The sequence below is a fragment of the Manacus candei genome, unplaced genomic scaffold (assembly GCF_025592945.1).
Source record: "Manacus candei isolate 608988 ecotype Guabito, Panama unplaced genomic scaffold, ASM2559294v1 h1tg000050l, whole genome shotgun sequence".
NCBI lineage: Eukaryota > Metazoa > Chordata > Aves > Passeriformes > Pipridae > Manacus > Manacus candei.
In genome coordinates this window covers 28,099,417-28,126,590 of record NW_026138098.1, presented here as the reverse complement: position 1 = coordinate 28,126,590, position 27,174 = coordinate 28,099,417, and the positions used below count along the sequence as shown (strand labels likewise).

Below are 27,174 nucleotides of genomic sequence, written 5' to 3'. Positions count from 1 at the left end.
ATATTTCAGTTGCTGTCTGAGAAAGAAGTTCAGAGTACAGCTATGTGGCAGCTACAAGAGGCAAGATGCTGTGAACATTTACTATATAAGTAAATAGGTGTAACTATATAGCTAAATATTCAATAGCTAAATGGATTCCTTATAGGCAAAATAGAGTCTTTTAGCAGTTTTTATAAATAGCTGACATGCTTTCAAGATGTGAAACACTGAGAAGTGGTTCAGACAAGCTTCACTTGATACATCCTATTTGACCTGAGAGGCATTTTATGTGATTCACAGATGTTAACAGTTTGATGAGAAACAGGCTCAGCTCGTTGTTTTTAAAACAGAATTAAAAATAAAAGCTAATTTTCTACTCAGATGTTGAACTGCATTTCCAGTGATTCAGTGGAGCTTTTATGGAGGTAGAACTTGAATGCTAGGTGCTACTGTGAAAATCAAGTGTAAATTGAATTGTTGTCTTTTGCAGTGCCCTCCTCAGATATAACCTACAGCACAGTAGTAGCAGATCTGTGTCATTCACTGCTAACAGATACAGAAGCATCCTATTTGTTGGAAATCAGGAGCCATTTTGTGCTAGATGAGAACAGCTACCCTTTGCAAAAGGATTTCCATCTGCTGAATTTTCATCCTGATCTTTGAAGTATTGACCTCTGCGGTAACTGAGTAACAAAGACCGTAAGAACACACAGATGGCAATCAGAAGAAAAACGAGTTAGGTGAAGGAAGCAAATATCTTAAAAAAAATTACAATAAAGGACTTTAATCTTAACTTATGAAAAAAGCAAAACCACCTAAAGGCCTGATATGGAATATGTGCTAATAGTATATACTGCTGTTGTAATTCTGGTGAATTATCATAAAGTATATTTTTATACCTGTATTTTTATCTTAATAAACTCTTCCTGGATATGTGTTTGCCTTTTTCTCCTCAGAAAAGTTCACTACAATTGAGAGACTGAATTTTCCTCAGATCTGGAAGATTAGAGGAAGGCAGACAGAATTCAGTAATATTTTAGTTATAAGATTTTTGTTTGTCTGATTCTATATGCTATCTGTGACTTAGTTATGTCTTTTGGTTTGATGTTGTGGTTGTTTGCTTGAGCATTTTGAGTTTAGTAAGACTGGTGAGAAGCAGTCATCAATTGCATTAGAGAAGCCCTAAAGATTGTTTTATATCCTGTCAATGTGTAGTCTCAGCTGGTTGATTTGATGCCTTGGAGCAGAAGTCATGCCCTCTGGATTGCCGAGCTCTGTGTGGGTAACCACCAAGTTCCATCTACTGGGCTCAGGTCTCTCCAGCTACCAGGGACCCAACTGCCTCATTCTCTTCTCAGGGTTTTGCAGATCACCCCTCTGACTCGTGTTTAACAGCATTCCTTCTTGAAATCCAAGCTGCAAACATGAGGCCATAGTTTGGTTCCTGTCTTCATTTTAATAATTCTGTGTAAAAGTTATTGTGTGTGCCTTGTGTTTACTACTCCAGACTTTTCTCCCTACCTTTCAAAGAGGAAGTCACTTTACTTTCTGTGCCTGGCACAGGTATTTCTTCTGAAGGAGCCCTCTGATGCTTTATCAACTGCGGTGCATCTTTCTCCCCTTCAGTTCCATCAAGCTGCTGCCTTTAGAATGTTTAGGAGCAAGTGATTTTCAAATCTGGTCTCTCATTTCCTTAGAGGAAGGATAGATGAGTGCAGATGGCAGTGATCATTAGGCTTTCTAAAAGAATAGTACAGATATAACTTTAATTGGGAGAAAGAGGTAAGAGTGATCCAAAAAGGATTATAAATAAATACTCTGCTTGAGTAGTGGTAGGGCTTGTCCAGGATCCTGTTCTCTAGAACAAGAGTGTCACCATTATTTGTGTTTATTCTACAGTGGTGGTTAATTGCTGCTCACTGTCATCAGATGGGGCTGTACTTTCATGAAGTTACGTGCTAGGTTTATTGCAGAGCTTGAGAAATTCCTGTACTTGTCAATAGTAATGGGAAGCATTGAGGAAGCTGTCACACTTTCTATGATCTTGCATTTATTTGTTGTATGTTTCCTGGGGTTTTCTGTGCTATGCATATTTGTAAAAATTTAACATTTCTTAGAGGAAAGGGACTTCTGGTGGGCACTGAGCAGTCTTTGATGAGGAAGCATTCCTCTTCCTTCATCTCAATTTAAGTCTCAAGCACAGGATCAGATAAAAGGTATATAAAAGGCAGTAGTTAAAAATAATTGCTACATCGTTTTACAATAATACTGTATTGTAGCTCCTTGTAATGTCTCTTGCTTTACTCAAATAGCTCTTGTTCAGGAAGAGTCAAAAAGGGTCTTTCTCATTTACTTCACTTGGATGGCTGGTGAGTGCATTTAAATATGTTTCCTCATTATTTTAGCTGGAATTATTGAACATACAAGCTGGAAGCATTGTTACTTTAATATGTAAGAAGCACAAAGGAAAGAGAATCACGTTAGTACAGTGCATTTTTTAATTACATGGACGATACTGTACATCAAGTCAGATGACCTGTTAATAGGGACTGTACCTTATGTGCATATTCCTGCACAAACTAGTAAACCAGCTGTCTGAAACGTTACTAACAGGTTGCTTTTAAGATCTTTATTGATATTATTTAAGTAATGAAGGAAAAAATTTCTTCCATAAAATTGTTTTTATTATATTAATATGTAAAATGTATAACTGTATGGTTTTTCTTCCCAGATCAAACATGTTGCTTATCAGATTGGTTTATGGTAGTTTTGTAGGACTAAAATTTGAAAACAGCTCATTGGGGTTGAGGGTGCTGGTGTTACTCATTTAGCCAAGATATAATTAGGGTTGAGCACTTTGTATAATTCAGTTTTAATGTAATGCATCTAGGCTCATCTTGTATCCAGGGGTGCAGTTAGCAAGACAGACTGAGGGTACCATGTAACATTTCAGATGGTGGGTCAGGGAAGTCTGTTATCTTACAATTACTCTGTGATATCTTCTCATTCATAATATTTCCTTTAGATAATAAGAATATTATTGAAATGGGAAAGCATTCTCATCTCTCCAAAGAAGTCTCATCTTTTTAATATATTTAATTAATTACTATTGTATCCTGTTTGAAAGGAAGTTGGTTTTATTTCAGCTGTAGAGATTATGGTCCTCTTGGAACACAATTGTACAAAATATTTTGTTGCAGTAGTCAGTCTGGCTGGCTTATGACTGTACAGTGTGAAAGGCACAGAGTTCAGGTCCCCAGTGAACAATCAAGAAGAGAAGAATGTTCTATTTTATTTTGATTAAGAATGATTGCTCCAAATTACTTTATGGAAGAGTAATTTACTTAACAAAGATAACTCTACTGCTAAAACAGATATATGCCTTGGGGGCTTAAGCTAATTGGATTTTCAATGTTAGAATGGTCATACCAGGTCAAACCCAAAATTCTTTAAATCAGTGCGCTGTCTCCAGCAGAGACATGTTTAGAGGGAAATATATAAGGGCAGGACAGGTCCTTTTCTTATGTTCTCAGAGTATTCCAATACTCATGGAAACCCCCAGTCACTTGTGACTTCATGACTTCTATGCTTGTCCCTTCTATGCTTGTGCCAACACAGAGGGTTGTATGTTGGGGTCAGGTGAAAACATTGAACTGCAAGAAATACACTGTGCTGAGGGAAACAGGTGCTTCTGGGGTTTTGACCCATAAACAGTTCCTTCCACCCTTCCTAATCAAAAGAGGTTTTAAATATAATGCTGCTATTTTGAATAAACTGTAAATTTATTAGTTGGGTTTGTCAGTTTTGGCATCTTACTGGGCTCCCACCTTTTTTGGTGAAGCCACTCTGCCTGTGTTGATGCAATGTATGGGCAGTTAGGCCTGGTGTCATCACTGAAAATTTTTAGGTCATTTTGGATTCTATCCACATGATGGGTGATCATTTGTGCACAGAACTCATGACCAAGAAGTGGAATTTACTAATCAAAACAACTAATACTGGGAGATCATGTTTGGCTTTGTGTTTTGTTTACTCTGCTGTGTGTTATATAAAGTGAACATACATTTTGAAAAGGGGAGAGTTCCAGCCTACCAGGGACCAAATCTTTTATTTTTGTTTGGTTAAGGAAATAATTCAATTCTTTTATTATTGTCTGCTTAGAATACAAAATCTTAGCAAATATTTTTGTACCCTCTAGATAAGAAAGATAGTAAGAGCTTTTCCAATTTGAGGTTGGTTTTTTTATCAGTACTGCCTACATGCTGTGGCAGAGAGCATGCCATCGTTTAACCAGCTCCTTGGGCTTGCTGATCATTTCATTCCAGTGTTCAAGTTCTTTGCCACGTGTGTACATGAAAGGCCCAACTACTACTCGTCCTAGCAGAAGTGTTTCTAGGAAAAAAAATAAGCAGTTAGTAAGGAAATCCTTGCCTAAATTTGCATATTAACTTATATTTCTCTGGGTTATGCGTATTCTGAAAGTTACTAAACCAAAATATTCGTCAAGGAATTCATGCTGGATTTCAGGTTCTGTAGTTTCTACCTGCTGAGACTCAGGTACTGCAGTAAGTGTGTACTTAGTCAATGCAGGCCTGCACTTAAACTAGACTGTGTTCAAGGCACAAAGATCTCTATCTGCCCAGCTCCTCTACCTGAAGTTTACTGTGGAAGTTTGCCCTAGTTTTGGGCATCAGCAACCTCAGTAGGATTCATATGGTGCTCTGGCTTGGGAATGAATAAATGTAGTTACTGAGACAGCTTGGAGGCACAGTATGTGGACTGCCTCTGACCACCCTCTGCCAAGGAGCAAATTGTTTCTTCACACCTGGACTTTTCAGCTGTGAATGGGGAAAATGATTCGAACTTGTCTGGCATGAACTTCAGAATAGTTTGTAAAGCATCTAGCTGTCTGTGAGTGAAAATTATGAAAGACTCGAGTGCTGATTCTAGTTCTCATCAATCCTCAAAGCCAAAGTACCTCCCCAAAATCTCACCTAAAGGAATTTTCTTTAGGAGTGTGTGAATCTAAATGAGGGTATTAATGTTACATTATCAAGATCATATTTGCACTGCAGGGAAGATGTTCTTGTGAGCAGTGGAAATATTGAATTCTGATTTACTCCTCCAAGTGGAACTCCTTAGAGAATCCTTAATGGATTCTCATAACAATTAGTAAGAGGTGGTTCTTTCTCACTGCATGAACTGCTGAGATAGTTAAAATTCCTATTCCACTTTCAAATTTGGTTAGCTAGAGTGAATGGCCTCAAAATTTTGTAGGTTGAGGATTACCCACAAATGTTCACAGAATAATTGTGTAAGCTTGTTTTAATAGGATACTGAAATAATACAAAAAAAAGTTCAGCACCTTGTACTGACAATGACTAGTCTGTGGTTATTTTATGCACCCTCTGTTAAATTTATCTTTAGCCTCTGAAGGAGACATATGCTTAACTGCAAATAAGTTGTTCTGCTTTTTGAAGAAACAGCCTGTGAAATACCCCAAAAATCTTATATGTTTTATGATTATTGCTGAAAAGGAATTAGTTCCTCCCAGGTTTAAGCATGTCTCCAGTTCGTAAGAGATTTATGACAACTTGACTGTAATAATTTATGTAGCTTACTTTCTCCCTTGATACTCTGGAGCACAGATAGACTCAGGCTTGCTGTATCCAGCTCTGTCTGATCTGCCTTGAAACTGAAGGTTTCATTGTACACTGGATTGGGAGTTCCCAGAACAGCTGCTGTCTTTTTACTTTTGATGAATTTATTATGGTTCATCAGTGAGACTTTGACATACACACCTTGGAGAAAAAGAAATTCAAGAAGAAAAATACGTGAGAAGCAGTTGGGAGACGGCCTAAGGAATTTCTTCCCTTCAGGATTCAATATGAGGTATCAAATCAGATCATGAGGGATTCGTGGAATACACATGACAGCCTGGCAATGCATAACATCTGAGCAGGGAGCACACAAAGCACTGAGGGTGCAGTTCCGCAGTGCACTTTCCAATTCAAGAGCTGTTAAAATGAGCAGTCACATCCTTACCTTGCGCCCTTGATCTTATATTTCTATGCCTTCCCTTCATCTGGTGGAGACTTTTTTTGCAGGCTTAGTTTGTTGAGTCAGCAGTTATTTTGGGGTGTGTGATCACGGGGCTGTTTGAGCCAACACAAGGGAGGCCGTGAGGGAGGAGCCCCATCCCAGAGATGCGGCCTGTGCTCGCACTGGGTGTGCTGCAGCTGAACAGATTCTCACAGTCACCTGGACCTGTGGTGAGGGGTTCTGTAGAAAATCTGAGGAAGAGATCAATGATCTCTCCTCTTTCTTTTAAAGAATACTACAAAAATCGTGGGGGACACGTGCCAAGAACAACAGAATTTTGCCTTGCTTCCTGAGGGGGACCGGTATTGCATTATGGTCTTATTCAGTAGATCTTTGACAATGAAATCCAAAGCAACCTGAAATTTTCTGCTGCCTGTTTTTGTTTTGAGTGTTTAGATTTTAAAGAGCGTTTTGAGGTAATCTCAGAGACCAAGGACATGAGTATGACATATCAGAAAAACCCCCACTGCAGAAAGGGAGGAAAATGCGACTCGGTGCCATGGTCCTTTGAACAGCCAGGCTGTCCTAAAATGGGAATTTCTTCTCACTTCAGTTCTTCCCAGGGCAGCTGTTTAGCATCAGGAGTTGTCCTGCAGCTGTTACCTCTGGGAATTTGACCTGAGGCAAATCTTTTCATGTCAGTATCCCCTGCAATGCTGCTTTCTCTACCTTGGAGTGCAGCAAAAGGATATTGCTCTCTGTACTAAAACAGGAGAAAAAAATTGCCACTGATGACACGAGACAAACCATTTATTATGAAACAAATCCCAAACATCGCAGAACTAAGCTATCAAAATCCAATTACCCCAGTAGCAAAATATGGCTTGTTTCCACTCATATTAAATCACTGAGAGGTTTATTTGTTCTTTCCAGAGTCACTCAACACAAGCCTGGGTGGACAGATGAGGAAGGAGCAAATTAAAACAGGAATTCTGGAGCTGATAGCAGAGGGGAAATCACACTTACCAACAGCATGGCTCTCCTCCTGGAGTTTTAATCCCCTTGCCCTCAGAACCACTACAGTGAGACGGCCCAGGTAGTCATTGTAGCTCAGGGAGAACTGGATATCACCATACTCTGAAGGAGGCTTGGGAAACAGAACACCACTTGTCAGATATATCTGAAAAACTGTGGTTGCATGGACAAATGGGGAGAAAAAGCCTTTTTCATAGTAATGGTTTCTGTCACATTAAGGGATGTGAGGGAACTGTAATGGCTTTATTTATGCCATTGTGGCATTTGATGGAATCAATTAATCAGCCTTCCTAAACCTTTGAAGTACGCTCTCTTCTGGGTTCTGCCTATTTCCTTGCCTCTCCTGCTTTTTTTCTTTCTGCTCTTAGTAATTCAAAACAGAAGCAAATAGGAAAAGGTGCTTTCCTATGTAACTACCTCCTAACTCATGTGACTGTTTCTGAGAAATTGGGTAATCCCTTTATAGCAGTTGTGGATCTGCAGGTTGGTAAGATGGGGATTCTGATTCCAAAATGTTTATCAAATACTTTTTCATTTGATGTCCTTGATAGAACATGCTTCTACTTCAGCTGTATCCCTCCAACACTTGCAAGATGACAGAAGTTCCACAATGCCAAGCAGCATGGTACCACATACCTCCAAGTTTTCTTTCTCCAGATCTCTCCATATGACTAGTTTGTTGTCATCAGTTAATACTTCATTTTTTAGTGGGAAGATAACTTGTCCTAGGAGATGATGCTTCTTGTGTTTATCAACATGATAAACCAAAAATTTCAGAGTCCTTTGGAGCAACATTTTACTGGAAACCTGTACAGGAAAAGGAAGAATTTATTAATAATTATAAAATATCTGGCACTTTTCTATTCTAGCATGACTTCAAAGGAAGAATTTTTCAAAGTATGTTGAAGGTAGGTGGAGATTTCCTTTAATTATTTGAAGTTCACTTTCTTAATATGCCTGAAGTTTTAGCTATGCAGAAGTCAAGATGCAAGCTAAAATAGAATGAGTTTATTTGAAAAATATGAAGTTAGTTGGTGGTTTTTCAGCTCATACAGATCCAGTGTTATATGATGCATTCACTTTCAGACACAAATGTCTACAAATCTGTAAGCATTTATTTTTTCAGTTGTCTGAAACACAAACTTTTTCTGGTTTTAAAGCTTTTGTCTTGTGACATCTGCTGAAAGCCTCTTAGCATGGGGGGAGCCACTCTTTACAACACTGTACAAATAGCATACCAGATAAGTTCTAGTGTCTACCCCACTTCCACAGCAAAGAAACTAAAAGCTATGAAAGCATTAGATCAGTATTGGCTGCTTCTGGACTTCCAGAGCTGCTGGGCTGAACTGCTCAGCCATTCAAACTGGATTTTTCATCATTCCCAGGGCAAGTCCTGGAATCCTTAACTTTGGTGCAGAGCACAAGTAAGATCAGTTCTGGAGCCACACACTTCTGTAGCTCAGGATCTCCAAAAGCCTCAGTAAAATATCCCATCTCTGGTGGAAGCAACTTCTATCTTGTCAGAAGTGTTGTGAACGTTAATTTTCCACAAACTACTGTAGTTTGACAGGTTAATATTTGCTAACAAAAATCTGCTTCATTAAAAAGTACCTGAAAAACAAAGTTTTCATCAAACTGCGGGTTAAGTGTTTTACGTTTTGTTTTGGACTGCAAGTAGCTTCTTTCATCAGGTAGCAAGTAGATTTTCACAAATGGGCTGCAGGAATCAGCAGGAGGCTGCAGCTTTCTGACTTTGATCAAGGAGACCAGGAGCCTCTCTGACTCTTGCTCGTATTCTATGGAGAACCAGAGGCGGCCGATGTTGCCGTCAGGAAAATCCGTCTCACTTTTGTCTTCAGGAAACTTGTACAGCTCTGGGTTAATGGTCCCTACAACGTAAGCTCCAGCTTCATGAAATAAAAAACAAGCACCTTGTAAAAAACAAGATTAGTCTCAAGACCATAGCAGGCATTTTTATAATCAATGTTGTATTAGGGGAAATCACATTAGTCTCTTAATTAACAATAATTTTTGGTGTAATTTCATATTTTATTTCTCTTTTCCTCAAATTTGGAGGAGTAGTTGTAAAGCTGCACCACTTTTCTTTCTTTTATTCCTGTGACTCTATGTAGATAGTTTTAGGTATTTGTTGTTTCAGTCTGCAACTGGTCACTGCTGTTTCTGGGAACAACAATTAAGACACTTGCTGAGCTACACTCATGTTGGGCCTTTACAAAACATGGGAGGAGAGATTGCTTTGTCTGCCATATGTGCAAGGTACCACAGCACTGGGACCAGAATGGCTCTGTTCTTGCTCAATTCCTATATATATATATATATATGTACACACACACACACACATATAGTGTTTAGGGCTTGTACTGTGTAACACTATGTCTAATGTGCCCCCAATAAATATGACTCATAATAATCAAGTTAACCCATTAAAGGAATACCGTTAAGGAGAGTCCCATTTTTTCAGTGCCGTACCCAAAGAATGAAATGATGACCGCGGCCCAGACTGAGGGATCATATAGGGGTCACTGTCTTCCTGAACTTGTTCTTCATTTGTCAGGTTAATCCAGTCTCTCCCATGCAGTGTTGGTGGAATGATAAATGGAACACTCCTGGATCTGCTCAAGACAACAGCAGCTATTGACTCTTCTGGTTTAAATATGGAAACCAAACTTGGTAATAGCAATAACTTTACTGTTCTTTTCACACAATTTTGTAAAAATTCTACAGAGATGCATAGGTAAAAATTATAAATATCCATTGTTTTGCAATTGATTTTATTGATTTAATGCATAAATATCCAGTGAGGCACATTAGGTCTCAGTTCTTCAGACAGATTCCTCTCTATCCCTCTTTCTTTTCCTTTAGAATTTATCTTTCAAAGGAGAAGAAGAATTAACTTCAGCTTCTTGTTTTAGAGCCCAAAAGCCCTGGTAACTAACTTTCTAAGGGAGTCTCCCTCCCTCCTGAAGTCCTGTTGTTCGGTTCTTGGATGCTTCATTATGAGACCACCAGGAATGACTCTGGAAGATAGGTGAATTTGTCTAGGTAACAAAAGAACCTAGCCATGCACCAATTACATTTGAATGTAGGATTTCTTTTACATAAATCAGAAATAATCCTTGCTTTCATAGTAAAATTATTCATTTTCTAAAGAAACAAAACAGAACATGACTGATGTTTTCACATAATGTAGGAGTCTTATTTATTTCTGTACATACACATATTAGGTCACCCCCTCATTTGAGATTTGACAAGTTGAAATAAAGTACCAGTAGTGTATGCTTTAAAAACAAAATGAAAATAGGTACCTTGTGCTTTTCAGTTGCATTTCAGGATTTGTCTGATCCTGAAAAAAGGCATTTGCATTTGTTGTTTTGACAGAACTGGTGAGCTTTTCATAAGAAAGGAGGCAGCAAAATTTTTTCCAGAGCAGGTATGCAGTCATTCCAATGAGAACAAATAGAAGGATGCCTCCTATTACAGCTCCAGCCACAGCAACTGCTTGCTCTATACAAACATAGAAGCACATAAAGCATCATAGGAAGATCAAAGTTATAGATGTTTTGAGGATAGGCAGGAATAATAAAGCTAACAAATTTATCTGATTTACATTCCAGAATGATTTTTAAATGAAGCCTTCAGCTCATGTGCACATTTTTGTCTTTGGAAGATGTATGACATCAGCAGTGACAGATTAGAAAGTGTTCAGATATGCTGGCAATGACTGCAAGGTAAGAGACTACAGACAGGGAAAAAAAAAAACCAACCAGACCTCAAAGGATTGTTTGGGCTTTCATTTTACCTTAGCATAAGCATTTTACCTCAGCATTTCAGAAGTGCTAGAGCTTGTGTAACAAAAGAAGAAAAGCCAGGAGCACCTCATACAAAAGGTACCATTATTTTTGTTTGGTTTGTTCTTCCATTATTTTGGTTTGGTTTGTTCTTCCAACAATTCATCTATGTTGTGTTGAGACTAGGCCCTGGAACAAGGAACAAAGCAAAGCTATGGGTTGTTTTCCTTCTAAGGATGCATGTGTTTCCTGATCTGTGAAGTCAGAGTTAAGTATCCATTAAACACAATTTCCTGAATTGTGATTACTTCACATAAAACAAAATCTTGTATAATTTGGGGTTTGAGCTGTTCACACTAAAAAAACTTAATAAATGTATTTAATATGAATATGAGGAATTCTGTTGTGAGAATTTCTCATCAGACTAAGGGTAGATAATTGATAATGGGCTCAGTTCATTGCTTTTACATGTTTGCTGAGTATGCTGCACTGAAAGGCTGCAAAGACCACTTATGTTCAGTCCCCACTAGACTAGCACTGATGCATCGAGATGTGACTAGATCTCAACTGAGAACTGATCCTACCAGAATATCCTCTGTCTGAAAAAGAGCCCAGACTGCAGAATTATCTTCCACTGCAGCCGTGGGAGGCAGCTCAGGATCAGCTGAGTGCTGGGTGCTGACTGTTCTCAGGGTCTCCTCTGAAACTGAAGCAGCAAAGTGACCTGGTGTTTTCTCACAACTAGTATTGACCTTTTTCCCCTTCTCTGTGCTTAGGGAGATATAACTCTGAGTATGCTTTATTTCTTTTTCCTTTTTATCTGTCTGTGCTTGGTAGATACCTTGCAGTATCTCTCTATGATGGTACAAGTAAATAAAGACAATACAAGCACAAAATAATCAGTCAACACCAGTAACAGCTTTGAATAAGAATTCAAAACTAATTTTATGGAGCTTATTGATTAGAGCTATAAAGAGTGTGGCAAGTGAGTTGCAAATACACGTATTACTGATCTTTTTCAGTGTTGCCCTGTTGCAATAAGTGATATGAAATGTCCTTCAGCTACAGAACACTTAAGTAATTACCTTGTGCTGTAAAATTAACCTGGCCACAGTGCCTTAAAGACCTCTAGATATCCTAACTCATTTTCCTGCAGTTGGTAGTGTCATCAGAGCCAACTCAGTTCTGCAGCTCCCCTCCAGGTGTGTTGCCTTAACTGTCTGCAGGAATTGGCTGCTGCTTCCCTGTGAGTGACACAATCACTCGTGTCTCCCAGCACCACCACGGAGCAGCCACTCTGCTCATGGCTGTGCCACAGCAACGGGCACTTTGCTGTCCCTGCAGCTGGCAGGTGACCTGAACAGGTTTCAGCATTCAGCCAGACTGTTACTGCAGTACTTATTCTGAGGAACAGGAAACAAGTACCCATTTGGTATGGGTTAATATTAATACAGACACAAGTCTGATTGTGCTATGTGGGTGAATTAGTTTCCTTTGATAAGAATGCACAGTATGAGGAAATGCATATAACCATGGGAATTTGGTGTGTTTATTCCTTTTAGTTTTGTAGGGTATGCTCAAATATGTCTTCAGTCAGATTGCCATTTCATTGCAGCTTAGATGGCCAGATGCAGAAAAAAATGCACCAGTTTAATGTCTTTGAACATAACAGAAATTAGTGTTTTATTTCGTACAGATGCACTATCAACAATACAAATGTCTATATGGCTGGTACTTTTACTGCCTGACAGAGGTGTCTAAAAGGTTAACATTTCAAGCAAGCTCAACAGAACTTTGTTTAACTTGTCCTCTTCATTCACAAGTCTTTGATGCTCTCAGCAGCAGTTCTGTGTCCTCCCATAACCAGTTTGTCACCATTTACTATTAAGGACAGTAAACTTCAGTGTGTTGTAATCCAACATATAGTGCAGCACCTGTGCATTGATTTTTGGTGTAAGAGAATGAGTTTCCAATCTCTTTGTTAATGAGTTTCTATGTACTGAGTTTGTTCAGTGCGGAATGATGTGAGTTTATGACACAGCCACAGCCATTGGCTCAAATTCTTTCTTTTACTTTACACAGTGGTAGGGATAAGGTACAGTTTTACTCATTTCAGTAAGGCTACCTGTGATTTAATAAGAGTAAGGAGAATTTGGCTCACTTTTTGTCCATCTTATCTGATTAGATCAGCAACAGATCCAGTTGTGTAGGGCACAATATAGCACTAGCCACAAAATCGACCATTGAAATAAGTTGAGTCCATTGTGTGCAGGGAGAAAATCTGTATCTTTTTAAATAACTACCTGTCATCGTGAGAAATTATGTATTGTATTCTGCAGTGCTACTGGATCGTGGCAGCTGGAGATGGAAGAGACCTGTTGGACCATTTCATCTCCGCGTGGCCTGAGCTGGGGGACTGTCTACTGTTAATAGGTACCAGGTTTATCCCAGCACAGAGGAGATGTTGATGGTCATCCTCTGTCTCCTTTGGGGATTGCATCCCTTTTCGCTTACTGTCTGATGATGTGCTTTTAATAAGCTTTCCTTAAACTTTGCAGTAAGCCTTTTGGAGTTGTGACCAGCCCGTTCTCCACAAAAATTTTAATCCCCATATAAGGCACTTGGAGTATAAGCATATGTACAGTATAACCCAAATAGCAGGGGTGCGGGCTGGCCCCTGCATTGGCCGTGCCTGTCTCTGAGCCAAGCTCTCCCCTGGCCGGTGCTCCGGGCGGTGCCTCCCGGACCCGCAGGTTGCGGGCTCCGCTCCCCGAGCCGGCTCCGGAGGAGGCCGGGCAGGTGAACAGCGCCTGGAGTTCAGAGACAGGTTAGAGCCGATGTCGGGCTTTCCCGCGGGGCTGGTGCCCGGCCCGGGGCTGCGGCAGGAGCCGGGCTCCCCCTCCCTCCTTCCCTCGGTGCCCCCGCGCCCACCGGCACTCACCGGGCATGGGTGCGGTGCTCCGGTCGCGGCCCCGCTGCCATCCCCGCCGGGCCCGGGCGATGTGCGGCTGTTCCAGGGCCGGCAGCCCCTCCCCGGACCGCCCCCGCGGGGCGCACACGGGAGAGGCTGGAACGGTAGCTGAAACGGAGACACCTCTGGTCCCGGGCAGAAGAAAAGCAAGGACACCTGTTCGGGAAAGGTTCCGTGCTGTCCCAGCTCTCCGTGCCCGGCCAGCCCCGCAGCGCGGGAGGCGAGGGACGGACAGCACCGATCCTGGTGGGGAGGGAGGGCTGGAACCGGGCAGGGAAGTGGCCGCTGTGCTGCGTGAATCTTATGTCAGCCCTAAAAAACGTACCTGTGCGGCCCTGGCTGTGCGAGAGAACTTCAAAAGCTACAATTCTGCTCAGAAAAAAGAGTTTGATGTTAGTATCTTGATTCTGAATATTCGGATGGGCAAGAAAGTAGTATTAACTTCTTTCACGCTTTTAACAAAATACATAAGCACAAAGGAACACAAGAAATCCCCTCAGACAATTGCAATTTCTATATTCTCTTCCTATTTGTATTTATAAACGTAATGATCTTTGATCGCTCATGTGTGTAATAAACACAACCAAACAGATCTTTACCAACAAAATTACTCATGCATGGTTCAGAAACAAACTATTCACTGTCACTGCTTCTTGTCTGCTAATGCTTATTTCACAGTATGACAAGAATCTGTACCTTAAATTTAACAACTGTTTGTATTACATATACTTGTTCTCCTCACAGCTGTTGCATACATTTGCATAGTTCTGTTTAACCTAAAAGCCAGAGAAATACACAGAATTAAACCAGCAGGATTCTGGTGAAATATCTTCTGTGTATGTGGAATCTTAGAATACTTTTTATTACGTTTAAAATGTCCTGTTATAGATGTAGTGTGGTAAGCTTTTTTTATTAATTTTTGAGTCTTCCAGAAGTAAGAAAGTATTTAGATAATTTTTACTCTAAGAAGAAAAAGCTTCATATATTTCGAGTTTACACTTGTAAGAAAGTTAACCATTAAATAAATATTGGATAGTCGTTGCTTTTACTATTCTTATTTCTACATTGAATTAGTATTAACACTGAAGTAGAGATTTATTGCTGAGCAGTTTTACTCTTGTCAGGATAATGTCTATAAGCAAGTCTGAGACAACCAAAAGTTGTGAGTTGTGTGGCAAGACAACAACTGTCTGCTTTCTGTTACAGTGCTCTCACTTGAGCTGCTTCTGTGGCTATGTGAGGAGTGATAAAGTTGCTTTAAACATCTGATTGCTTTACAGAACGCCACTGAAGGGTTAAAATGATCTGTGCCAGACGCACTGTCTCCCGTACCGGTTGTGGTGCTTGTGAGGAGGTGTGTGAAGCTGTAAGTCTGGGAAACAATAACCAATAACCACCTGCGGACTGAGCTCTTGTTTCAGTGAGATGGGACAGTGTCAGCTGTGAGGAGCAGATCTCACCCTCTCCAAGTCCCTGTGGAAGAAATTAATGGCAAAGTTGTTAAGCAGGGAGCTTTAATTTTGATTCTCTGCTGCATCACAAAGTTCCTGTTCTCTAGTCTTTCTGTGCTGAGTTCTTGCATCAGTTGGAAATCAGAATAAATGCAGGATGTGAAACAATTATACTCTCCTTTATCTCTGATTACTTGCCTCTTTCCTAGCCTAAATCTCTGGAACAGCTGAGAGCAAGCTTAGAGTTTAATATTTTGTGGACCTAGATATTGTACTATAAATATTCTAAGTTTCTGGTGCGTATTTCATAACACATACTTCTTTTCAGTCTGCATATCCAGGTCTTGCATCTTACAGTAAAACCTTGAGCTTTAAAAGACCACTTAAAAATTTCAAATGCAAATACAAAATCATATTTTACTATACTTCAGAATAATCACTGGCAAGACATCCTACTTTAGAATGCAGGGCAAGGGATGCTATATTCTCCCCACTTTTTAATGATTACTTTTTTTTTTTTTAGTATTAGCAACAAAAGTAAGGAGTCAGGCCCCAAATAGTAATACATATTTATGAAGTATGTTTTTCTTCATGTTCTATTTTTTATTTTTTTGTCTTTAGTTCTGGTGGCACATTCCTGTCATATTTTTGAAAAAATACACTCTTATGAAGTTGCACAGCTCATCATCAGGGGAGATACCAAATACCGTAGTTTTTACTGTGTATGTCTGACAGCACTTTGCTCATAGATGATTTCCTTGCTTCGGTGCTAATTAGTTAGTCCTGTTTTGAATGCTGAAATGATGATACCATTTTTATGGTTGCTCAGGTGGAGACTTTCTTCTTGCTTTGGCAAAGCTGGAACTAATACTGAAAAGGCAACTGTGGTCACTGGAAGAGATGTGTAGAAAAGGTGAGCCTGAAAATCTTCTCTAATGTTGTTCTTAAACCTGCTGAAGAATAGAAAGACAAGTTGGAAATAGATTATGGTTTCTAAAGGAATTGATTTAAACAGTCAGAGCACTGAAGCTAAAGAATATTCCTCCACAAAATAGTTTTCTAAGGAGTGTTAATTTAAAAACAGTGATGTTGCATTGCTCACGAGACACCTAAGTATCAAGTTTGCATCATTTATCATATGATATTCTTGTAATTCCCACTAGACTGGGTGAAATTCAACGTATGTATATTTAAAATTGGATATTTTTGAAAAAACTGAATTATTTGCTTAGCACCTTTTATACCATTCTGGTGACAATCAAGTTGACTGCATGAAATTACTTAAAGCTGTTTGTTAGAAAGATCCCGTGATAGAAGATAGAGAGGTATTTAAAGAAGATAAAGCTGTAGAATCACAAGCATCAGTAGATCCTTCTAATGGTAAGTACAGTTTAGCTGACAGTTTTACTCTAAAGTCCAACCCCTACTGTAATTTTTATTAATAATCTTAAAGTTTCAACGGATAAAAGGATTTTTTAATTTTTCTTTTTTAAATCCCATTTTGCAGCCCTAGATAAATCCAGCCATTTCAAGTGAAATGTGTTCAAGTTGTTCTGCCTTCGCACCCACTTCCTTGTATTTGTGAATTTTGACCTTCAAATCGGTGGTGCCTTCAGCTGCAATGGCATCTAGAAAGAGGTAAACTTTTTTTTTCCATTTAAAATGTGAAACTGGTGAATCACTCAGGGACTTAATAGATTAGATCTACGGGGAGCATTGATGGGCACCCTGACTACAACAAACAGATTACATCGAGAAGTGTAATTTTAAATGGCAGAAATAATGAGTACTTAGAATTTCTATAGTGCCTTTCATTTCCAGCATCCTGATCTCTCCACCAGCATTAATTACTGGTAGTTAACTATCACAAAACCTTTTTGAAATAATAGTTATTGTTATGCTTATTTTATAGATTGTTTAATAACTGGAATTCCTCCAGATCCACACTTGTGTAACTGAGATAAGAAGTTCTCCCACAGTCTACTGTTGGCCTTGGACTAACACCTAGTTCTTAGCTTTAGCAGGCTACGGATAATTGACTGTTTCAGAAAAGAATATGTGAAAAAAAGACTTACTCTGTCACAGAATACCCTTTGGATTCTTTCTGGGAGCCATTTGCTAGTGTCCTTTCTAAAGAAAAGATGACAATGAGAGTGAGTGCATCCAGAAGGGAACGAATCTCCCAGAATTGTTTTCTCTGAGCTTTGCTGTTGATGGTAGTTGCCTTTAAGCAGGCTACAGTCCAGAACAGCTCTCCCAGTAAAATTACAGGTATGAAATGGGGATAAAGACAGGGCAACGTGGGCAACAGGAAAAAATCTTCAACGTGTTTGGTGCTTCTAGAAGGGCCTGAGGAGAAAGGCAGCAAAAGAATAAAAAAGAGGAAAGAAAGCATTAACCCAGTTGAGGGGGTTTGATTCCTACTTTGGTGTTTCATCTTATCCCAGTAAAACTCCAGACACTGCAGCTAACCTTGACATTGTTCAGGGAGAGGGAGGCAGAATACTCTCTGGATCTGCAAAAACTTTCCACCTGGGTGTATTTATCCCATCAGTTTCCTCATGGCACAGAACTGGTCAACAGAGCCTTGGCCACATGAGAAATTGTTACAGCTGGCACAGAACGTGCTGTGCAATACAGGGGTTTTTCCCATGCTTTGATATTCATCTTTTGCTCAGTATTTGAAACCCCTGACAGACATGAATACTTTAGGGCCTTACACAACTTTTCAACCCTGTTATAATACACCTACTGCTATGAAAGCATATGTAGGTAAGGTCTGCATACCAGCACTTCTACAGGATTCAGAATGCTTCTCTTTTTTTCTACCTTTTCCTTTTTCTTCTAGTAAGCTTTAACTGTTGGTGTTGCCTAGTAATAAAATTTTTGCAAGCTATAGCACCACCTCCTGTCCAAAGTTGGGCTTTGGTGTGAATGATAGAGCAAACCAGAAAGTTCCCTTAAGGGTGGCTTCTTAATGTATGAAACAAAATGGAGAAAATGTGAACTTTCATTCCTTTCAAATGACTTTTCCTTCCTGTGTTTTGCAGTAGGAATTTCAGAAATACCAAGTCTTCTTGGCTGCAGGGTTGTTTTTTTTTTTTTGCTAATATAATTTGCATAAGAAAGTTAGCAGCTGTTGCTGTTTTAAGAAAAAAAAAAAAACAAACCAGTACAAAATGTTCCTTTTAAATTTTTTTTATTAATAAACTCCAAGTTCACAGATTATATGCACAGGTCCTGTAGAGACTTTTGCAGTGAAAACTACTTGTGAAGCTCTGGCTTGTGTGGGTTTAAAGCTTTTTGGGGGTAAGATCTGGCTTTTTGTTCTGGTTTTGTAGCCTTGGTAATAGTAATCTAAACTTTGTAACTCTGGCAAGGCCTTGCAAGATTACCTATGTACACATGAAAAACGAGCTATTCACACAGCTGTAGTGATGAACAGAAGATGTTGCTCTAAGGCAAGACTAGTTTTTATTTTAGGCAGTATTTCCTGAGTCTCACTCAGTCTGAGTGAGGGATAATGAATTTAAACTAGACATAATGTAAATAAGGTATGTACTCTAATACAAATGGGAAGGGATTGCTGAGCAGGTAGATGAATCCATAGGGAGTAATCCATTTTAAGATTTGCAGGAAAGTACAAAATTATATATATGGTGTAGAAATTACACCACAGGTAATGGTGTAACTGGTACAGCTTCACGGGGTGCAAACTTTTAACTGAGAGAAAAATGTGATGTTTGTTGTTGGAATCAGATAGGGAAAACTGATGACTTGTCTGGTGTAACTTACAGGTGTGTTTCTGTAGGCACATGCACCTAAAACTGCCCAATGTAGAGCCACAACAGAGTTATGGATGCCATCCCAAACATATGTGTGTTAAAAAAAAAAACAAACAAGGTTGCTGAAAAACCTGGTCAAGACCATAGTGAGTCTCGAGGGTCAAAAAAAAAAAAAATTCAAAATCCTGAATGTAGGTGAAAAGAGTAAACTTTTCATGTACTTAAGTCCCTGTTTCACGTGGGCAGGTGATGCCTTTCTCTTTGCTCGGTGCCGGGAGGCGTCATCCCGGGGCTGTCTCTGCCGGCTGCACAGGGCAGTGCTGAAACCTGAGCCGTCCCTCTCGGAGACAGCTTCTGGCTCTGCAGAATACAGTTCAGTGTGATCAAGAATCCACTAGGACACCATCCAATATATAAAGGAACTTAATAGAAAAAGGCACTCTGCCTGTTCTTATACTGCTTGTGCTACAAATAATAAGGAATGACTGATCCATTTACAGAATATTTATCTAGTAATGATAGTGTCTAGTATGCATCAAAAATACATAATGACCTCTCCTAAATACACCAAATACAATGGGATTTGGCTCCAAATACTTTTTAATTACAACTGATATCAATCAGCTTTGGCCAGTGTATGAATCCTCAATACAAAGGGTTAGAAATTAAATCAGGTATAGTGCAGTTACGTGGGCAGCATTGCAGTAGCTCTGTGAACTGTTGCAGTGGCAGCAAAAAAAACCAAAACAAACAAGCAAACAAACAAAACAAAACAAAAAAACCCACACAACCCCCCCCAACCAAACACAAAAACACACCAAAAAAAAATATGAAAACCACCACCCCAAGAATTCAAAAAAGGGTTCATTCTAACTCAAATCCTTTCATAAGGATTTGTCACAGGAAGGGACAAAATAAGCTGATGTAGGCACGTTTTGTGTGGTAATCCCTAGAGTTTTGACTACTGCAGCAAGAATTCTTCACTCTGTTCCTGTTGTCAGCTCCTCACTCAAAATATATGTGAAAATGTTCTAGGAAATGCAAGCAATATAGGAAGGATGAAAGTACATCTTTCAAGCTAGGAAACATCAGTGTCATTCCCACAGATATGGTTGCCATGCTTTATTTAGAATAAAAAAAGTCAATGCTAGAAAGCAGTATTTTTTCTCCCTATGACCTAAGTCAACAATCTCTGTGCCTTCCCCAGCCTGGGGTTCAAATGGTACATTCTGTGGTTGGAAATGCTAACCTGAAGGACACCTGCCTGCCACTGGCCAGCTTATTATATAACTTGGGTTGTATGGAATAGTACACTGGTTCTGAGAACTTTAGTTATGCCTTTTTTCCTGCTAGCAACATAATTCTTCCTCAAAGAGAATGAGCAAGATCTCTGACAATCCACTTGTTTATGGGACAACTGGGGGTTGGAGGATGGGAGAGAGTTAAAGGAGATTTTCTTTAGATTCCTGAGACCTATGAGTCAGTATATCCATGAGCAAAGGTTACATAAACTAATAGATTAGAACAAGATTTAGTTGCATAAACACTGTTACTGCATTTCAATCTGTCACAGAGTCAGCCCTGCAGATTATTGCAGGCAGAGCTGGCCTGGCTTACAGTCCATCTCTCTGGACTGCCTCTGGCACTGGATACATTTGAAATAGCATTGTTCTCTTGCTGTGGGGCTGCTCTGAAATCTGTGTGCACTACTTCATAGTTATATGTACTTATAGGTTTTAATTCTGCAAGCATTATTGAATGTACAGTGCATTGCTCACCAGGGATCATGCCTCTTATGAGACTGGTCTAATGTAGGCAGCCACAGGGACCAGATCCAAATTCCCTTAAAGTTCCCCCAGCTTTCCTGAACCCTCTGTCCTCTGTCTCTCTTGCTCCCAACATACTCTCCCCAGCATGTCCTGGATGAAGTCAGGGAGAGCAGTATAGGTGGGCTCCTGCTGCACTGGGCAGAAATGGGGGTGGTTTGCTGCCCAGGCCTATTGTCCAGGGAAAGGGAGGCTGGATTAGGAGTGTTGAGTGGACTTGAGTTGATCCACAGGCCATGGGGCCAACAGCTACATTATGATGACTGATGTGGTCTAAATTGTTGGGGAATGTTGCAGGTCATATGGGAAAACAAAGCCTTTCTTGGGGCTGCATAGCTATGTTTTTTCAAAGTGCATCAGGGACAGAAATGGTGCTCCCAGGCTGCAGTGCTTTTCTCTTGTGCAGTGTTTTCCTTTGTGCTTTCCCCAGCTTCTCGGTGATACCATCTCCTCATTTTACATCAGAGAACTGAGGCATCAAAGTTCAAATCTTTATTTAGATGCTTAGCTCCCATCAAGTCGAGCAAACTGTCTCTACAGAGGCTTTGTTCATAGCCCTAAGCCCTGGGCACCAGTTAATTTATCAAACAGATTTCATTACTTTGTTGTCCAAAAACCAAGTAATTTTTCTGAATGACATCACTGGCAAAACTAAAGAGGTTTACATGAATGTAATTCTGAAAAGAGGTCAGATCCAAATTTTCAAGAGCGACTTGGTGGAGAACTCACGTAGGACAGGATTATTGGTGACTTCTGGAAGTGTGGGTTTTGTAGTGGTTTTTTTTTTCTGGGAGCAGGCCCTGGGAGTCCTCCCTGTTTGTGTGATCCTGGCTTGCCTCCTTTCCAGTTGAGAGTACCAGAACAGATGGAAGACTAGCAATCAAATTCAGGACGAAGCTAAACGTGATTAATTTCTCAAAAAGGCCAAAGCCCTTATTGCATGAAAGGCAGCTTAAAGCTCCCCCAAAACTGGCTTGAAAGGTTGGGGGGTTTTGTGCAATTATTTATTGCTTTTTGCTGATGGATATAATCAATTGTAGAGATCAGAGGAGTCATTCTGGTGGTTGTGCATGGGAGGAAGTGACATCAGGGAAAAGAGACATAAGAGCAGAGTGTCCTTGGATAGTCCCTTGATTTAAGAAGAGATGTAAGGTTTCATCTAATGACATCTTTGGCTTATAGCAAAGCATGCTTAAAAAAGGCACCTTGTTTGTATTCTCCATAATCAGCTTTTGTACTATTTGTTTGATAACAAAAAAAAAAAAAAAGTGCTGTGAAGAGATTTGGGAAGTCTTTGAAATATATGAGATTCTTTATATCACTGGGCTGCCTCGCTAAGTGCCAAGGCAAAATAAAGGCAAAAGAGCTGGTCTGCTTTGTTGAGAAAGCTGCTCATAAATCCAAGATGAAAAAGAAAGGAGATGACAGAGCTCAAAGGACCAGTTTTCACAGGTCTAAAAATTCTGACAGCTTTCAAAAAGATTAATTCTGCAAAGAAGAGTACTACATCTATGTTGCTCCTTGAAAAAAGTCTTGTCAGTAGTATTCCAACATTATTCCCAATGAAGATGAATGCAGATGACCCAGCAAATTTCATGGTGACTTTATGAGATAAAAACATAAAAATCATCTTCCTTTTCACAGGAAAGCAGAATTGCAGAATAGAGGCTTATTCATTGACCTCACCTGCTGTAATTGGGCTGTCTAACCAGAATGTCTCTTCTCACAGGCACAACAAGCAGAACTTGTCATGCTGCTGGTTGGATATAAACACTCTACATAGTGTTTATGTAGATCTATATATAGTGTTCATAGACAAATTAAGTCAACAGACAATTTAGAGGGATAGCCCATAGCCTGAGGGAATATTTGTGTATATATCAAAAGACAGAAAAGGTGGTGGTGATTAATTGGGATGTGTTTGACAGTGTGAGACCTGGGCTTGATGTAGATGGTATGGGATAAAGGGTGGCTATTTTCCTGGTTTCAGCTCCTGACTATGGACAGGTAGGAGCAGCCTCATATTCACAATCTCTGCTCCTTATGGGCACTTAAACACCCCAAAATCTGTTGAAGGCAGACCACAGCAGGGCATAAACAATCCACGAGGTCCTTGGTTTATGTGTTGATGATAACTTTAGTCTCCAAGTGATAGAGGAGCCAATGAGGAGAGGTGCTGTGCTGGACCTTGTTCTCACCTACAAGGAGGAGCTGTTGAGGAACATGTAGCTCCAGGGCAGCCTTGGCTGCAGTGACCATGAAATGGTGGAGTTCAAGATCCTTGGGGCAGTGAAAAGGGTGCACAGCAAACTCACTACCCCGGACTTCAGGAGAGCAGACTTTGGCCTCATCAGGGATCTGCTTGGTAGAGTGCCATGGGATAAAGCCCTGGAGGGAAGAGAGTCCCAAGAAAGCTGGTTAATATTCAAGGATCACCTCCTCCAAGCTCAGAAGTGATGCATCCCAACAAAGAGGAAGTTGGGCAAAAATGCCATGAGGCCTTGCATGTATGAACAAATTGATCCTGGACAAACTCAAACACAGAAAGGAAACCTAGAGTTATCCTGAGAGGAAATTATCCAGCCATCCAGGGATCACTTTAGGAAAGCTAAAGCCCTGATAGAATTTAACCTGGCCAGGGATGTCAAATGCAACAAGGAAAGCTTATAAAGGTACATGAGAGATAAAAGAAAGATTAGGAAAAATATGGACCGTCTTCAGGAGGAAATGGGAGACCTGGTTACCCAGGATATAGCTATTTAGGATGTTACAGATATACAGGATATTATCTAGGATATGGGGTAGGGTGAGGCACTCTATGACCTTTTTGCCTCAGTCTCCACTGGAAAGTACTGCCTAAGTCACTGAGGGCAACACACACACACACAACCTCTCACATATTCACACTCTGCCTTGGCACTAGTGCTCATCTAACCCTGCAGTGTAAGGTTTTCACTCTGGGAAGTGTACTGGGAAGTCTGAGAATTTGAGAAGAGCTCATTTACTGAAATAACTCCTGTACAGGGGAAGATAACCTAGAGTTGCAGATATTTTTAAGAAGTTAAGCATTTATATATGTGGCATTGCTTTCTTAGGTAGAACGTTAACATGTGATGAAGTGGATTCTATCTGTAAATTATCTTTGAATTACATGCTCTTGTGTGTTTATCTAAAATTTTAATGTGAAGTGATTTTGATATTGCTTATCTGACAATTGCTTTCTTTATAAAATTCTATGTTAGAAATAATTGTGTTTTTCATGTCAAATGGAAGGTGATGGTCAATTTTATGTTTCTGAACAATCTCAGATGCATTTCGCTTACCTCAAGTGGTATGTGAAAACACTTGCTATGCCAGCTCCTGTACTGGACTGATACTTTAGGTATCTGAGCATGAGCAAAACCTGAAAAGCTGGCACTGCAAACAGAATGCCAATTTCAATAGAGGGCAAGCAGTATCTAGAGTGGAGAGCTTCTGAGTGGTTACAGGCATAGTAAAAGTTAAATTTGCCTATGGTGCATTAGTTATTATCTTGAAGGCTCTCTCAGATTGTGCTAAAGGGCTGTTATTCTTCAGAAACACTCAAAAATACTTTACAATGGAGATATCCAAGACCTGATCCAAATTGGCTGTGGCAGATGACATTCAGGCAAATGAGCAATGTTACCCACAAGACAGCATATTGGTCCTGGAGGGCTGTGCTGTTGTTGTAGGCTGGAGCATATTCCAGAAGTGCATTAAGCTAAAATCTGCCGGGTTACAGGTGCAGTTTCACTGGTTTAAGTGGCTTTGAATCAACAAGCAGCAAATATCAGCCTTCAGGGATTGCTTGCAGAGGCCCCAGACAGAGATACAAACAAATTGCAAGCAGTGTTTGTGTGAGCTGCAGCGCAGAAAGGCACTTCCAGCAGGACACTCTGCCACCCCAGGCACTTGAACTGCCTCCCCAAAGAGAGTTCTGCCAGGAGCAGAGCTCAGGAGGTTCAAGGCTGATGCAGGAATTCAGCAAGCACGGTCTGGGCAGGTCCCAATCACCCACCTGGCATGGAAAAGTTACTACAAATGACAGCAGATCAGACAGTGTAAGAAAAGACTGTGGGGTTATAGATGGGGAGGGGTGAGAGAAGGGTTTCAGTACAAGCTTTTAGGTCTCATGGAGGAACCAAGCAATGAAGATGGTTTTCCTGCCCTGAAGAGGGGTATCTGGCCAAAGTGTGGTTAGTGAATTTTAGGTTAGACAAAGGGCTTCTGGCTTAGGACTGGGCTTCTCCTCTCTTGAATGTGGAAGCCCTGGCTGCCTGGGTGGAGGCTGGGGTGACAAAAGCTGGCCTGCAGGTCCAACAGCTCTGCCCAGCGGTGTCCTCCTTCGGCAGGCAAGCAGAGCTGACTGCCATTCCTCACATGAGGTAACTCAAAGTCATGGGGCTGGTGGCTTGCTTTCTGCCAGTCTTCAAGCACCCAAATCAGTAAACAGTAGTTTTGAAAGCTCTTCTTCATGCCTGGGGACAGGACTTTGTTTCATGCACTTAAACACATTCTCACGTCTAAACCTTGGGTGGAGTTCTCAGGGAAACATGAATGCTAGTCAGGATGAGCCACAGTGGCAGAACTCTTCTGCAAACATCCTCTTTAAAAACTATGTTTTTCTTTTCCCCAGAAGAAATTCGTCAGCATTGTCTGGATTTAGCCTAATGGATCTGTAGGCTACTGGCTTCTCAGTTTTGTTTAACTGTCTTTTTTTTTTTTTTTAAAGAAAGAGAATAAATTCTCAAAATTGGAATTTGAGGAATAAGAAAGGAAGCAAATGCCATAGAGTTGTGCTCTCCCTGCAGCACCGCTGCAGTCCCAGGCCATGGGGTGGGGAGAGTCACCTTGGCGTGATCCTGGGCCACCAGGAATGCTGGTAAGAGTGTGCTGGAAGGGAAAGGTTCAAGGAACTTCTGTTTCCAGCCTGGCAGGAAGGATGTCAAGGTCAGCACAAACAGCTGACTTGTAGTGCCTGCTGTGCTTCATTGCTGTAGTAAACATGGCAGGCAGAGAGCTGCTGCTGACCCGTGCATGGCTCTTAACCCCTGGAATGTTTCCTGACCTGTAGCCCGAGGGAGTAATTGCTCGGTGAGGCTGTGGGGATGTGCATCTTAGGAACAAAGCCTGGAAGCACATAGGAAATTACTGTTTTTGCAGCCCATTCTGAAGACTCAGGGAGCAATATTACATTCCTAGAAGCATCAGAGAGGGGGTCTTGATCCCCCTCTCTCAGCTGAGGTAGGCCTGATAGACGGGTACTGGGTGAAGGCTTAGGAACAGAGTCAGAACTGCTGTACGTGGTTTACAAGAAAGGTATTAACTCCTTCCCGAACAGAAAGAAAGAGGACTTGAAATGGTTATTTTCTGATATTTTGACGTCCTTCTCCTTAACCCATTAGAGATCCAAGCAGCCTGCCTTGTGTGAAGCTTTAAATGGAGGGGAATAGGCCAGAAAGAAATTAAAACAGCTCGCAATGCAGAGACAAGGAGTGGTGCTTGGGAAAGGACTGAGTGTAGCATTTCGTAAAGGTGGGGGAAAGAGGAGATTCTCTACAAAAACACAGGCCACCATGGCTGGGGACAAGGCTCCTCTGTTCATATCTGCCCTTGAGTTCCCTGATGTACCACAGGCCACACCTGTCAACTGTGTCCTAGAGGCAGGATATTCCTGCTGGGGTAGGATGTTCCTCCTGGGGCAGGATAGGCCAGGGGATGCTTCATAGCAGCACCCTGGGGACCCTGCTGGTGCCCTGGAACGAGCCCCTCTGTCAGGCCAAGTGTGAGGACAAGGTGCTGCCTTCATGTTTGTGTGCAGGGAGGGCCAGACTGACCTCAGCCTCCTGCAGGCTGGGGATCCCCCTGGACTGCACTAGCACGGTGGTGCAGGTGGCCATAGGTGGGTAAGTGGGCAGCTGTGAGCCCAGAAATTCCTGCACCAGGCAGGGAAGGAGGGAGGGCACGACTGGGAGCGCAGCTGCCAAAACAGGAGACTTGCAGGAGGGCAGCCGAGGGCACAGCTGCAAACACCCTGGTGTGTGTGCTGACACATGCTTTTTTAAAAAGTCACTTTGGTTCAACTAAGATTCGTTTTAGTAAGTGGAAACAGGTTCTGGAAAATGACTTGCAACAGAAAATGTGTTCTAAATTGTGTCCCGTGCGTGACAAACTAGATAACTATCTGTAGCATACTGGTTTTTTCCATTTCCCCCTGCTCAGCACAAACAGTCTCACTCTTTTCAATCCATTGGT

At 40.9% G+C, this 27,174-nt stretch overlaps 3 protein-coding genes across 14 annotated transcripts in view; 2 read left to right on the top strand and 1 right to left on the bottom strand.

The window, feature by feature from the left end:
- SHLD2 (shieldin complex subunit 2) overlaps positions 1 to 2,330 on the top strand; it is a 36,195-nt gene extending 33,865 nt beyond the window's left edge. For all 9 annotated transcript variants that reach the window (XM_051799817.1, XM_051799816.1, XM_051799815.1 and 6 more), the window contains one exon: positions 470 to 2,330. In XM_051799817.1, the coding sequence (XP_051655777.1) occupies positions 470 to 642 (173 nt within the window). In that variant the 3' untranslated portion in view covers positions 643 to 2,330. The remainder of the gene's footprint in view (positions 1 to 469) is intronic.
- Positions 2,331 to 2,459: 129 nt separating this feature from the next.
- Positions 2,460 to 14,184, bottom strand: SYT15 (synaptotagmin 15). Its single transcript, XM_051799848.1, has 8 exons — positions 13,807 to 14,184; positions 10,383 to 10,581; positions 9,547 to 9,689; positions 8,668 to 8,963; positions 7,693 to 7,863; positions 7,048 to 7,168; positions 5,601 to 5,780; positions 2,460 to 4,371 (listed from the first exon to the last, which is right to left on the bottom strand). Exons 1-8 carry the CDS (start codon positions 13,811 to 13,813, stop codon positions 4,235 to 4,237), a joined length of 1,254 nt encoding a protein of 417 aa, XP_051655808.1. The 5' UTR covers positions 13,814 to 14,184; the 3' UTR covers positions 2,460 to 4,234.
- Positions 9,631 to 27,174, top strand: part of GPRIN2 (G protein regulated inducer of neurite outgrowth 2) — a 37,968-nt gene continuing 20,424 nt past the window's right edge. The window contains exons 1-5 of one of the 4 annotated variants that reach the window (XR_007906705.1): positions 9,631 to 9,747; positions 10,692 to 10,805; positions 13,205 to 13,298; positions 15,117 to 15,202; positions 16,117 to 16,200. Coding sequence is in view for 2 of the 4 variants with exons in the window: in XM_051799832.1 (XP_051655792.1) it covers positions 16,909 to 16,925 (17 nt within the window). In the remaining 2 variants the exon portion in view is untranslated. Of the gene's footprint in view, positions 9,748 to 10,691; positions 10,806 to 13,204; positions 13,299 to 15,116; positions 15,203 to 16,116; positions 16,926 to 27,174 lie in introns of those variants that run through there. The other 3 variants (XM_051799832.1, XR_007906706.1, XM_051799834.1) reach the window with 3 other exon arrangements.